At 30.0% G+C, this 15,966-nt stretch overlaps 1 protein-coding gene across 9 annotated transcripts in view; it reads left to right on the plus strand.

Moving 5' to 3' along the window:
- Nucleotides 1–309: 309 nt before the first annotated feature.
- LOC122627364 (QRFP-like peptide receptor) overlaps nt 310–15,966 on the plus strand; it is a 46,697-nt gene continuing 31,040 nt past the window's right edge. For all 9 annotated transcript variants that reach the window (XM_043808484.1, XM_043808491.1, XM_043808467.1 and 6 more), the window contains exons 1-3: nt 310–555; nt 9,519–9,941; nt 10,796–10,926. In XM_043808484.1, coding sequence (XP_043664419.1) covers nt 9,803–9,941; nt 10,796–10,926 — 270 coding nt within the window. In that variant the 5' untranslated portion in view covers nt 310–555; nt 9,519–9,802. The remainder of the gene's footprint in view (nt 556–9,518; nt 9,942–10,795; nt 10,927–15,966) is intronic.

Raw genomic sequence — 15,966 nt, forward strand, 5'->3', positions numbered from 1 at the left:
AACTTTTGGCCCAGATAAGAATTTTTGATCCATCTTGTATTAAACATTTCGACGTTATTTTTCTTTTGGATACATAAAAAAAATCCGAAGATATTATTATTTGGATAAATTTCAAAATATGAAAATAAACAGTCGTATGTTAAAATGACAAAAAATATAAATATGAAACAATGAAATAAATGATCCGAGTAAGGTATTATTATGTAGTAGAAAAGATCTCGGTGATTTTCGGCTCTCTCCGGACGTAGTCGAGCGTACTCGACTTGGCGGCTTCTTCTTCGGTCGCATGGCTCGATTCAGTTTCAGTTTATAGATACGGCTTCGTCGAGACGCTTCGCGGTGGTCCACAGAGAGGACTGAATGATTCTCTCGAATTAGGATTGAACAAAAAAAAAAAAAAGAAAAGGACAAAAAGTGAATAAAACTTCGTGTTAAAAAGAATACGTCGATTGTGACAGTGAACTTTTTCATTTGCTTTTTTTCTCTTTTAAATAAGGCAATTATTATTTATTCTTTACTCGTCGATGGAAATTATTAAGTCGATTAAATTTTTCGGTAAACAATAGAATAGAATAACACATATACATATATATATATATATTGTTTTATTCTATTCTATTATACAATTTATATATATATATATATATTTAGAGAACTCATAGAAATGTATTTAAATAAATTTCTAAAATGTGATTCACGTTAAATATTAAAATATAAGAGTACTAAGGGTTCGAGTTGAATATTAAAATATAAGAGTTCATTAGGAGAGTTTTACTCATCGAGAATCGTCGGATGAACAATACAAAATTGATTCAATTAAAGATCATATGAGAATTATTATTTTTCTGTTTAGTTTCTTTCAGCTCTTAGATCAATATCAAATTAATTTTTAATTGCTTATCGATCAACTCTTGACATTAATTACACTTTCGAATAGATCGTGAAAAATTACTATTTTCAAATATGATTTTCGGTTCATAAAAGTTTGAAAAATCTTGAATAGAAAACAAAAGTGTAATGCAAATTTAGTGAAGTTTTCAGTACGAAAAAAGGGTTGAAGTGAAATACGGTGTTTTGTTAAATTTTCTATCTTTTTACAAGGGGAGAAAAAATATTAGATTATTAAATTGTATACATATATAATATTTTTAAGATTTTTTTATGCGTATATGTGCACACATTAAAGAGAATTTCGTTAGAAAAGGATTAAGAGAGATACGCACATCGAAAGTATTTAAAAGATTTTATACGTACAATTTTTCACATTTTGACTAGTTTTTATATATCGTCGATATACATCAGCTTGTGTAAATATAATCGAATTATTTTATCTCGAGGAAGTAACGTCTTTTTTTTGATGGATCGCTAAAAGAAATATCTACTACATCTTGATACTTTAGATATAAAAAAAATTTAGTTAGAGTTTCCTTTGCAACTGACACTTGTTCGTTTCTTTGTAACTTTACTCTTATTCGTTATCGATTACCTCAGATCAGAGACTCCAAAAGCGCGTAGGTTGTGTTAAATATTGAAATATGAGAAGAGCTTACACGTTCATTAAGAGAGTTTTACTCATCGTGAATCGTAGGTTGAACAATTCTAAGTTGATTCAATTAAAAATCACATGACAATTATTTTTTTTTTCTGTCCAGTATCTCTCAGCTCATAAATCTAATTACTTTTGAATTGTCTATCTATCAACTCTCGATAGTAATTACACCTTTAACTGGATCACGTAAAGTTACCGTTCTCGAAAGTAGGTCTATGTTCATTAAAGTTTAGCAAGTTCTATCTTACAATTTGATCATTCGTTAGAAAAAGAAATAATAAAATTCGAGCAAACGACTATCGAACGAATTACTTTCTTATATCGATCTCTTTAAAAATCAATTTTCAATAAAATTTTCACCAAGAAAAAAAAAGAAAGAAAAAGAAATAAATAAAAATAAGAGAAATAAATCGTAAATTTTCTTAAGCTAAAGAAAACAGTGAAATAACAAAGGATTTGTCGAAATGTACATCGTGCTTTTTCATTCGTAAAGAGAGAGAGAGAGAGAGAGAGAGAGAGAGAGAGAGAGAAAGAGAGAGAGAGAGAGAGAGAATTTTCCTCTCCATCGCACAACACATTAAAAAAGAGAACTAGAGGATGAATGAGATTCGTTTTATTTATAATTGCGTGTGTTTTTCTGTAGCGAGATACTGAAAAGAAATCTCGAGTCTCGTTATAAAGTTTTTACGAAACGTTGTTCAAAATATGGACATGAATTTGTGGATACGATGAAAAGAGGTCTGGGCGGTAGGAAGTAAAAATACGTATATGTTGAGCTTTACAATAGGAGTAAACGTTAGATGATAAGACAGGAAGTAAAAGAAAAAAGAAAAAAAAGAAAAGAAAAAAGATTTCATTGAATAACAACGCATGGGTATTATCTAAAGTAAAGGGCGAAATAAAAATGAAATATACATGTTCGAATTAAATAACGATAGTCTTTTCACATGTTTTATATAGGAAAAAAAAAATTGAAGAAAAAAATGTTTGGATCGATAAAGAGAACATTTTCTCGTTTTCTCGATTGCTTCTTGAAAATTAAGAACGATTATTATGTTCGTTCTCGAAAAACTCGTGAGTATTCTGATAGTTAAAAATTTCGGTGTCGTGATGAATCAAGATAAAGATGTTTTATCTCTCTTTCTCTTTTTCTCGTGAAAAGAAAATCGGAAGATTTTCCGATCTATTAAACGTTCTGCATAGAGAATTATACTTTCGATCGAATTTAGATGGATGTATAGTATGTATGTAAAGGCAGCTCGACAGAGTTTAGTTTAGTTTATCGGTGCGATTCGCTAGTCCGATTCGTCGAACAAAGGACGAGAGATACGACGCGATGCTTGAAATTAATCGCGCGAACGCAGCTTTTGCGCCATTGTATTGATCGGAAATATGTATCGTTTCTACAGCTATTGCTCCAAAGCCTAGACTACCTTCGAGACGTGACTAGTCGATTAAGACTCTCGATTACTTTGTTACGTTCAACTGGATCCGTTACGTGCAGACGATGAGTTCCATTTGATACGTTTAATCATATATACATTAATACGTTCATCGTACATATGTACAGACATACGTACGTACGTACGTACATCCATATATATATTTTTATATATATAAAATATTATGTTTTATATAGGTATATATAATATAAATATACTATATAGTACATATATATATATAAAGTATATATATTAGGAATACAGAGAGAGACATATATATATATATATATATATATATATATTATAGCAACTAGCTTGCTTGCTTGCTTGTTCGCGGTTTAACCATGACAGCGATAACATTTATAGAACTTGGATAGAATCATACATTGAAGTGTATATACGAATTAATTACTGTCTCTCTACCTCACAAAGATATATTTAGAATCGTTCTGTCTACCTTCCGATAGAGATAAAATTAACGATCATCCACGAATATCTCATTTCCTTTTTTTTTGCATTTCTCCATCGTAATAATGTTTGCTTAAACGATTTTCCTTTCTTCATAAAGTTCATTTCATACTCAACAAAATATTAAAAGTATCTACATGTATTACCATATTGGATTATCGATAGATCAATATACGAAGGGGTAGAGGATAAGGGGATCATTTTATAAAAAAATGAATTATTTTATTTTTTTTTAATATTCTTTATATGAAAATTTTTTCTTATTCGAGATTGAGATCGTAGACACACACAATACGTATATATACATATACACACACATACATACATTTTTATAATAACTTTATATAAAGATCTATTCTCCATTCGATCTCGATCGTTTTCGGTTAGCGATGGATACAGTCGTTCACACGTATAGTGATTACAGAAATCGGTTGATGCTATGTCTGGATATCCCATAAATAGGATCGTATATAGACTTACCTCAGGGACGTGCTACCTGTTTGCGGTTATAAATCACGGGTTTGTATGTACATACATCGATTCCATAGATCCAAGCATATCGATGATGAAATTCGAGTAAAAGATGAAAGATCGTCGTATGTGTACATTCATACTTATTCGAAGAAAGAAGATCTCGTTTGCTTTTTATTTTTCTTTCTTTGCTTTCGTTCGATTCTATTCGAGGGGAAAAGAAAACAAAGAAGAATAACGTAAGAAATTTTTTATATAGGTTTTATTATTTATACATAGATAAACTTAACCCTCTGTATATAAAAAATTTTTTTGTTACGTCTAGCAAGAAATCATATAATATAAAAAACTTATATAATTTATATTCGTATAACAATAGCAAGTAAAACTTATATTTACTTAGCAAATATTAATCTTGAAATACGAAGTAATAGAGAAGTTTAATTTTATGTCGAACAAATGAAAAATTACATTATTATATAACGAAATTAAAAATTATGTACAAAAGTATTATTAGTATGTGACTTGAAGATTACATAAAGTTATAGAGATTTAATTAAATTTATACGTAAAAAAAAAAGAAGAAGAAAAGAGAAAGGAAAAAAAGGAAAATGTATGAAAATTTTGAAGAAGTTTACGAATGTGTGCGTCGATCTAAATCCGTGTGAACGTTTCCATCACCGATAGTAGAGTTTTCGTTATGAACGTTCTGACAGTGCATATGTTTACAAAGGTGCATGGTCATCTGTGAGTATCCTATAAATACAAAGTTATAGCTGGCACGTGTTACTTGTTTAGGAGTATAAATCACGATGGCGCATTATCCATAGCTCGCGTGTCACGATTATCGAACAGGAAGTTGTGAAAAATCGATGGAATTTTAGTTGTAAATTTTTGTTCTATCTTTTTCTTTTTTTTTCTTTTTTTTTTCCGAATCGGACGAATTTTTAAATCGACATAGCGTCGCTCGTTCGCGAAAAGCAATGGTCCGTAGGTGAAATGAAAATATCGTCGTTAGCGAGATAGCAAGCTTCTATTCGGAGTGTGCCAATGTTAAAAGGTGTACTTTTCAATGGGTTGCCTCCTTCATGTACTTTCTACGTCATTTGTTTATTTTCTGCGTTGCTTCCAACATACGACTAGATTGAAAGAGATGAATGTAGTTCGTCATACTTACGTAGTATGCACCTACGTATGTGGGATGTGTGTGTATATTTGTGTGTGTGTATATATATATATTCTAAGGATAGTTATATTTTATAATAACTACACTTCTGATACTTCGTAAAACATTCATTTTTTCCTTTTTAAACAAATATTATATAACGTGAAATTTATAGTAATAACATAAGAATACTTGTTTTAAAATATACAGGCTTCAGTTATAGGATTGATTAAAGTATGCACTTACAATATATAACTATACGATACTAAATATAAATTATATTATTAACAAACGTTAATCTTTGAATATAAATTAATAAATTAATTTATTTAATAATTCAAATATATAGATATACAAGTAAAAGATATCAAATTTAGACGGATTAACGGCAATAAGCTATATTATTGTCGGTTTACACTGCAATATACATTTACATCTAGCAAAGCCGCAATCACAATCATTCAATCCATCGGCTATAAATATCTTCACTCGAAAGATCTCTCGTTCCTCACATTCTCCGTATCGTGATTAAGATATTTATGTTTTCAGAAGATTTTGCATACAAATATTTGTACGATAAGGTTTACCGCATTGTCGAAGAGATTCGTAAACCCCAGGCTCGTAAAAGAAACTCCCAACGAACGTGCGGTGCTATGAATTCATTTCCGTTTCGAATTACGCCATCGTGAAAGTAAGAAAGAGAAAGAGAGAGATAGTTACGGGCTGGATGCCAATTGATCGAGATTCTAGCAGAAATTTCGATGATAGAGATTATCGTCAGTCAAAATAGCGATTTCTTTTTGTTGCTCGAGAGAAATTGATTACATTTTTTTCTCTCTCATCTATTTCTTCTCCATTCTTTTCTCTCTTTTTTCTTTTTTCTTTCTTTCTTTCTTTCTTTTTTTTTTTTTTAATCACGATGTCCAAGTACTCGTCTAATGTTCTTTTTCTTTCTTTTATTTATACTTTGAAAGATCCGTACGAACATCTTTCTTACAAATTTTTTTCGATCAATGAGAAATAACGTTTTATTCAAAAGATCATATAAATAAGACGGAACGATCATAAAGTAATTATATAAATAAATGAAATATGATATATATAAAAGTCATATAAAAATCTGCTTTTTCTTTCTTTAGTGTTTTTTCTTTTATTTTTATTTTTTTGTTTTAAAGTTTATTCTGCAGATCGGTAAGAAAGAAAGGAAATTCAAAGAAAATTGTTGAAATTAAGATTTAACGTTAAAGCCATTATGACCCGATCGGATATTACAAAGTTCATCTAATAAGGTCTTCTTATCCTCTGTTGTAATCCCCAATTACGAGCTTTATCAGATGTTTTCTCATTCGAACTTTTTTCTCGATATTCTTAACATCTAATGACTTTTATTTTTTTTCTTACCCTTTTATTATTTTTACTTTGGATTTGAATGTAACACAGGATCATTTTCTCTATAGTTAATAAAGTAATTTAACAATATGATATCTGTTATCGATCGTTCGAGATAAATAATTTGTAATATATACTTTTGATATTTCAAATACATTGTTACTGGCCAAAAAAATATATCACTTTGTCGATTATCGGAAAAGACATTTTACACTCGAAGTAGATAATTTTAGATTGAACTAAAGTCTCTATTATAACTTTTACGTTGGTCCCTTGACTTTGAAGAAGAACGATTCTCAAGCTCGTCGCTTGTCTTCACTCAATTACTTTTTCGCTCTTCACTTTCCTTTTTCTCTTATTTTTCTTTCTCCTACTTTTACTTTTTCCTTTTGCACTTTTAAACATGATGTAGAAAATATAAGGTTAAAAGAGTATAAAAAGTACTGAAACAATTTCAACTGAAATCGGAACTTTATCTACGAAGTGATTCCGTACAAGGAATAATGTATTATAACGAACAATTGCTGACTCTATTATTTATGTTTTCCTTTCTTCCTTTTTTCTTTCTAAAAATTTTTCCAACAGTTTTGTATTATTACTTGAAGTCATTTTTATGCTGGATAAAGAATACTTTGGTATTATATTTCCCATTGATCGATTTCTTTAATATTAATGTCACATTTTAATTCCTTGATAGATGTTATTACGATACGATCACAAATTTGCTCTATCTTTCATTCTCGTACATATGTGTGTACTTACCTGCGTATAAATAATATATATATATATATATATATATATATATATATATATATAGTTGATTCCTTTAATATTGATATCACGTGGTAATTAATCCTTAGACGTTAGTAGTACTACGATGCAATCACAAATTTACTCTCTCTCTCTCTCTCTTTTTCTTTCTCATACATAGTACGTACTTACGTATGTATATGCATATATATATGGGTACGTGTATGTGTTTGTGTACGTAGTTGCTTCCTTTGATATTGATGTCATATTGTAATTAATCGTTAGACGTCAATGGTACTACGATGCAATCAGAAATTTACTCTCTCTCTCTCTCTCTTTCCTTCTAATACGTATGTATTTACATAAGTAGATAATGTACATATATACGTATGTATATATGCACGTAGTTGATTTCTTTAATATTGATGTCACATAATAATTAATTGTTAGACGTTAGTAGTATTACGATGTAATCACAAATTTACTCTTTCCTTCTCTCTCTTCTTCTCATGCGTGTACATATTTACATATGTAAGCAATATATACTTATGCATATGTATATATATGTATATGCACATAGTTGATTCCTTTGATATTGATGTCACTTAGTAATTAATCGTTAAACGTCAGTGGTAGTACGATATAATCAGAAATCTACTCGCTCTTTCTTTTTCATATCTACGTTGTAGGTAATGCATATATATATATAATACAAATATGCATATATGTACATACATATGTATATCTACGTATGAAACAGATTCCGATATTGCATTGATTTCTGCGTAGGTATCGTTACGGAAACGCGAAGCATTTCTGTAGAAGCAAATCCATCTGAGGTATACGAGCCAGAGCATTCAAGGGATTAAAGCACAGCTTTCAAACCTCATACGTAATGCTCTCGAGATGGATTTGTCTAGTATATTTCGAGTAAATGACCCGTTAAAATGGTTCTTTTATGTAAATACGTCGATTGCAATTTCATTTTGTTTATTTCGAGAAAGTCATGCATCGATTATCAATGACATATGTTTTATTGATAAATTTATATGTCTCTCTTTCTCTCTCTCTCTCTTTCTCTTTATTATTCACTATAAAATCGTATGTATCGTTGAATTTCTAGCGAAGTACGATGGTTGTTGAAAATGTGGAAAGTAATTATTCATATATGTACAATCGATTGAATTTTTACGATGTAAATATAAGAGACAGAAAGAGAGAGAGAGAGAGAGAGAGAGAGAGAGAGAGAGAGAGAGAGAGAGAGAGAGAGAGTAAAATCGTTTTCATTTGAACACAATAGCATTCTCGAGAAACCTAATCTCACTTTGATATCAAATGAAATAACATTATCGAGTACTTTGTAAAGTGAAATTTCTCGCTTGGTTTTGCTAGAATTCGGTTTGTTCTATTATGTTGTAGAATCTTGTTACAGAGCAATGTTTCATGTTGGAGTAACAATAGTCTGTGTTAAAGAATAACTTAGAGAGTTTGCGAATTGATTTACACTATCGAATCGAACAGAAGCATGAATGAATATATTCATTCGAATGAACAAATCATTACGTAATGTGAGAAACGTGACGCCAAAGCCGCGTCGAATTGAAGCCGAAATCTCTTATTGAAGTTGTGAACTCTCTCTTGCTTGTATTAAGTGCGACCTCGTTCCAATTACCGTCATTATTACGGATTTTGTGTATCTATTTCATTTTCGTTTTTTCTTCTTTCTTTTTAATTTGCTTCTTTTTTGTTTGTTTTTTTTTGTTCTCTTTTTTTTTATTCGTACTTCGAAAATGTCGCGACCAGAACGTAGTTATCCCCGATGAGAGTTGCGTCGTCATTACTTTTTTTTTCTTTTCTTTTCTTTCTTCTTTTAACTTTTTATAACGTTATGTAATTTTTGAGTCATATACTTGCGTACATACATACGTACCTGTGTATATTTGAAGTTTCATTTCAGTTTCGTTATTAGAACATTAATTTTTTATACATATTCGATGTACCAAGTACATATGTTATGGTTAATATAATATTAATTAATATAATATTAGTTATTTTAAAATGTAAGTTGTAATATAATTTATAACTCGTGATTATGATATAAATTTTGCGTTAATATAAATAGAACTTGTAATATCATTTTTATATCTAATCTAACTTGTAATATAAGTTTTAATTAATAATTCGAAGTAAGTGTAAATTATATAAGTTTCACGGTGTATAAATTTTTTGCGCGGAAAAATAAGATTATAGAAAATTAATCCGTAATACAAATTCTTTTTCATAGAAATTTTTCTTAATCCAATAACCGAAAATGCATCGATGCGAGTCGTGGACCGGGGATTAAAGTATTATTTTTTAAATACATCATACAAGAGTTTTCTGTAAAATACATATATCGAATGAATATTAAACGAGACGATGTCGAAAAAAACGAGAAAAATTTTCTGTTCGGTGATTTTGATCTTTGAGTTTAAATAATCGGGAATGTTACACAAGAAAATAGAAAACTATTTCACTGGTCGATCTAATTTACTTCTGAAGTGTCGCGAATAGTGAAAATCGATCGCAATGACGTTCAATGTGACAAATGAAACATTGATTAAGTTCCCCGATTATGATATGAACGAGTCCTTCTATAAATTCAGATGGAAGGAACTGGCTCCAGTTCTCGTTGTCTATTCCTCGACCTTTTTTCTTGGATTAATAGGTGAGTGTTAATTAAAATCTAATTATTAGCAAATCCTACTGGAAATTTCAATTAAAATATTCATTACTCGGAGATTAAGATTAAATAAAAAAGTAATTTTGTATCTCCTATATTACAGGAAAAAGAAAAACAAAAGATAAAGAAAATAAATTATGTGAGAAAAGGAAAAAATTTTAATATAGCATAAATCAACCATAAAAATTTTGCAAATGGAAGGTACACTTTCTTGAACTAATTAATGACAAATTATATACGTCAAGTACTTTCTTATTCTATTATAATTAGTAAGAAAATCTATAGTTCATTAATAAAAACGTAGATAAGAAAAATTTGGCTTATTCGTTTCCATTTCGTAAATATTTAAATACGTTCGAAACGAATAGATATATCATAGTTATTAGACAATTTTGATTAATCAGCTTTGAATAGAGTTTCGATAAGTATCATTAATTAAGATTAGTCGTACAATTAATTAAATATCATTATCGAAGTTCAATTTTTAATGATAAAATCGGATCATAAATAATTGATATATATTATCCTGATGAAATATGTTATTATGAAACTTCCATAGTAAATGAGATATTGACAATGAACTTCGATATTTTATACAAGTTGTTTTGATGACGTTTGTACGCTATATCGTTATTTCCATTGAACTTTCTACGAATATAGCATTAATAGTAGTAGTAGTGTTAGTATTTCGAATGGGAGGTATTAAAGCTGCCATTTCACACGAATTCCCATTCGCCCAGATAAATTCCTCTCGTAAATATCAATACGACAGGGCCTCGTATAATAATATTTAACTCTCATAATCGGTAATAAAGTTATTTTGATTTTCTTTTTTCTAGGAAATGTAGTCATCATTGCCTCGACGCTTTGTCCAAGATTAAGACCATTACCTGCAACCCCTACAAATGTTTTTCTTGGTGGTTTAGCTACTGCTGATCTTCTTTTGATCATCTTCTGTATACCGGTGAAGGTAACGAAAAGTAATAAAAAATATGTTCGTTTTAAATCATTCCTTTGTAGAAAAGAAAAAAAATTGAGATTATTTTTATTTTACTTTTGTAATGTTTCATATAGAAGGAGAGTGAAAGAGAGAGGGAGAGAGGGAGAGAGAGAGAGAGAGAGAAAGAGAGAGAGAGAGAGAGAGAGCGCGAGATTATTGATAATTAGTATATTATTAGCAAAATTTGCATTTTCAAACGATTTTCGTTCATCATCTAATTTCGCAGGCAAGTACCATTTACCTAGCAGCAGAATTCCCGTGAATGTTTGACACTCGACAGCATGAGTACGTTATTAAATTTGACAGGATGCACTGGTGCGATCCGATGCCAGAGGACGTTGTTATGAGTTTTAATTATACTAAAGGATCGCCTCGCGTGTGTCGGTATTTTTCGTGAAAATATTAAATCTCTAAATTTTATACCTAAAGAGGAATAAACAAAGAGAAATGTTTTTGAATTTTCCTCTATTTAAAAATATACAAATTCCTTTTAGATGATCCATCGTATTTTGAACGATTAATAAAATAATTCTTTTTTTGTTTCTTTATTATTGTTCAGTCAGTCATGAATGAAAATAATATCGAATTCTTCATGCGTTTGTATTTATTGAAGATAAGAAAAAGAAATTCTTCTTTGATTATCTTCGACGTGAAAATATAAATATTCGTTTTAATAAGTGATTTGTCGAATTTCGAAAAATCGCTTAAACGAATTTTTTTAATTTAATTATTAAGTATTGTTTAGTCAGTTAGAGTCACGAATGAAAATATAACTGAGCTCCATCATTACGTAATCGAAGAATCGATTTTACGTAATGCCTACGAATTATCTCGTTTTTGTCGATGTTATATCTCTAGGCAACGGTAACTTTTTTCTTTTGCTCTTTTATTTTTATATGTACTTGCTTTAGGGTTGCGACTTTTTTCATTTCAAGTTTCTTTATGCTCACGTCTGAGCTCCGATGAAATAGCAATTCTGTATCTCTTGATAGGATATAGCTCTTCTTCGTTGAACAAGTTTAATGAAGTTGAATGAAGTTATTCGAAGAAAGTGTTAACTCTAGGATATGTACAGCAAACTTATCTTTTTTTGCACACCCACACATACACACACATATATATATATATGTATATATCATAGGAAGACTATTTTTGTTTTAAATATATATGTATATATGTATCGTTAAAGTGAACATCATATCTTGAAAAAAAGAAGTTGTGAATTTTTCAAATTGACTTTAAATATAGGACAAGTATATACAGAGTGTATCAAAGAAACTAAAAGTTTTTAGAATATAAATATTTGTAAGAGAATAATATTTGATAATAAATTTTTGTTCATAAAATTTAATATTACAAAATATACCATTTGAAATCAAAATATTACAAATTTATTTTTTGGGTTATTATTTTGCAGGTGAGCTTTATCCGAAGCGTAATGACATTCCTGCGATCTCTTAATGATTATCTGACCTGTGTCAGGGTGTGATTTTTTTTATGTAGGTCACCTTAAATGCCAGATGCATTGCAGTTATGTTACTTGTTACGACCGAAGAACCGAAAGCCAAATTCCGAGAGAAAATCGCCAACATTCTTGTTGAAATGTTAAACCATATAAAATATCATTAAGAGATTGTAGGAAATGTTTACGCAAAGATGAAGCTGACCTGTAAGATATCTTCAAGAAATAAATTTGGATTATGTTAATTTTCAATGTAATAATTTGTACTATTAAATTACACGAATAAATTTAAGTATTATCACATATAATTTTCTTCAAAATATATATAATTCCAACGTTATCAGTTTCCCTGAGACATACCGTATAAGTATGTATTTCCATTTACCTTAGATCGTAAATCACAGCGTACGTGACTTTTCTCAAAAAGATTTTTTTCGCTTAGTTTCTCTCATTCTTACCAAGATTCTCTTTTAACGAAGAAAACACCATACGTTCTTTATTTTATTGCCATTCTCGTCAACCGTGGAACGATCTTCTTCCATTTCTTCTTCTTCTTTTTCTTCATTGAGTTATGTACAACAGTAAACTTTTAAAGTAATGTGAAATATTTGTGAAAGAAGGTTGAAAGAATAATTCTATGTTTAAGGATATATGAATAGAAGAATAAAAAGAAAGAAAAATAAAAAGGAAAGAAAAAGAGGACACGAGAGAATATTGTTTGAAATAATTTCGAAGGTAATATTTAGTTTTCGATCGATAATAAATATGTTAATTTTGTGTAGGTATTTATCGTAATAAAATTTTACTAAGTTATCGTAAAAGTTTACTAAGTATCTCATTATTCCGAGGTTTAAGGATTAAGGTCTAAATCGTTCCAATGGAACGGAGGATATGAAATAAGTCATTTCGACGCTTCTATATTTTTTTTTCTCGAGTAAGTGCCTAGAGGGTGGTAAGAACGTAGACAAGACAGTGAATTACGTTTCCGTAAAAGGGGTGTCTTTTGATTTATGTAAAGTAAGCGAAGGAACTTATATATCAACCTATCTCTCTCTCTCTCTCTCTCTCTCTCTCTCTCTCTCTCTCTCTCTCTTTCTTGTATTCTCTGTCTCTCTCTTTTTCTGTCTCTCTCTACCACCCACTCTATTCCGCCCCATCACCATTTCATATCGCATTAGCTTTCGACAATTCCGCTATAAATCCTTTGCCGACCCAACTTGAATTTTCTTATTCCATATCCTTCACGAACGAAATTATCAAAGCCTTTATTCGCACGATTTTAGAACGAATAGAAAGAAGGTTAAGGAGCGCGTCACTGAATATTCGATATCATTGATCGATCCTGAATATATTTTGATTAACCTATCGATCATTTGTGAATGAAAACTTTAACTCCTTTTTAAAAGACGCGATCAGAGATAAGTTTCCAATGGAAAATATCGATTAATTTTTTTTCCGTGTAACTCTTGACAGTGTGATAACCGATTCTATCATATGTTTTCAACTGGAAATATTTTTTTTTTCGCCGATGGAAACCACTTGTAAATATTCCTTTTTTTTTGTTATTTGTTTCTTTTTTCTGTTTTCCTTTCGTTTAATATCGCCCATCGATTACAATGGAACATTGTCGATAGAATGTACAAAAATTTCATCGTGTCGAATGAATATTTCGTATAAATATTATTACAAAGAGATATTAAATAGAGAAAACCATGAAAAGATGGAATCAAAAGATGAAGAAAACGGGATATCTCTTGCGACGACCATTAATTCATCCCTCGAAGGCATCGTACGTTACGTTGCGGTGGTGACGGAATTTCAATTATTTGCCTCTCGCTTCGTATATCTCTTCTTGTATCTCTCGTTGACGGAGTTATAAACCGTGTAACGCGATCCCTCTCTCTCTCTCTCTCTCTCTCTCTCTCTCTCTTTCTCTCTGTCGAGAAAAAAGATTTCCTATATTTTAAATTAGATCACGTCAGAAATATACATTGTTGTATATTCGTTATCTCTCTCTCTCTCTCTTTTTCTCTCTCTCGTAATAGATACATACATACATACATACATACATACATACATACATACATACATACATACATACATACATACATACATACATACATACATCATACATATATATATATGTATCTATTATTATTATTATTTGTTTTATTATTTATTTATTAAATATATTTGTTCTCTTTTTTGTTTCTTTTTTTTAAAGAGAAAAAATTCGAAAAAAGTCGTAATATAAAAGATTAGAATTTGAGCACCACTGTTCACGTAAGCGATTCTTCGCGTTATGTTCTATTGAATGATTGGCCGTATACTTTGTTAGTCGACGAATCATCGAGAAACTCGTACGATGCGAAATGTGTCGTTTCGTGTTGGACGATAAGTAATTCCGTTAGAGGTAAAAGAGTAATGCTCGTTACCGTAATTTCCTTCAATTGCGATCATATTTATCGATTCAATTAATTTTCATCCATGTTTCTAACGATATTTGCTTTTACATTTCTTTTTCTATTTCTCTCTCTCTCTCTCTCTCTCTCTCTCTCTGTTTTTTCTCTGTCACTATATCTGTTACTATATCTGTCTCTGACTCTATCTCCGTTTAAATTTCCGCCTTCTTTTTTTTTTCATCGATTTTGTTGGAAGCCTCATCCAACATATTTGAAACTTCAATTTATCTTTTTTTCATCAGTGTTCTTTGCCTTCTTAGAACTGCATTTTGTAGAGCTTCCGTTAAACGAAATCCTCACTTTCTCATTTCGTATAAACAAAATTTATTATTTTTTAATTAGACTTTGCAGAAAGTGGATCTGCACCATTTTCATAACAAATGATTTTGCAATTTCATTTAAAGAGGAAACTTACATTAACCAAGATATATAAGAATGTTTTTAAATCTTTCTTGTAAATTGCTCATAAGTAAAAAGTTCACATTAAATAACAAACAAATTAAGTTTTAACTTGTTTTTTTCTTTTTTCTTTTTTCGTTTTATTTTTCGTTCAAATAATAGAGTTACACCACTTTCATAACAAACGGTTCTATTCGCAATTCATGATTTACATTCACGATTCACAAATCACGAATCAAGAACTATAGAACACAAATCATAGAATACAGAACACGATCACGCAATAGAAGCAAGAGCAAGGATTGTGGGAAATGCATTTTATATAGATTTTCTAAAAGTTTACGTCATAAAATAGTATTAATAATACTGTCATAAAACATCATCATAGAGTTCATGAATGTCACGTGAAATAATGTAATAGTATGTGTTTTGTCAATAAGTTTCTACTTTAAGTTACTCTTGTGGGTGCGTATGCGTGCGTGTCATGTATGTGAGAGGAAGAGAGATACAGAGAGAGAGAGAGAGAGAGAGAGAGAGAGAGAGAGAGAGAGAGAGAGAGAGAGAGAGGGAGAGAGAGAGAGAGAGAGAGAGAGAGAGAGAGTAGATCTATAGATCTCGTACACAACATTTGAATCAAATGTCACGTACATACGTGGATATATATATATATATATACATAGGTCCGAT

Source organism: Vespula pensylvanica, chromosome 1 (genome assembly GCF_014466175.1).
Source record: "Vespula pensylvanica isolate Volc-1 chromosome 1, ASM1446617v1, whole genome shotgun sequence".
Classification (NCBI taxonomy): Eukaryota; Metazoa; Arthropoda; class Insecta; order Hymenoptera; family Vespidae; genus Vespula; species Vespula pensylvanica.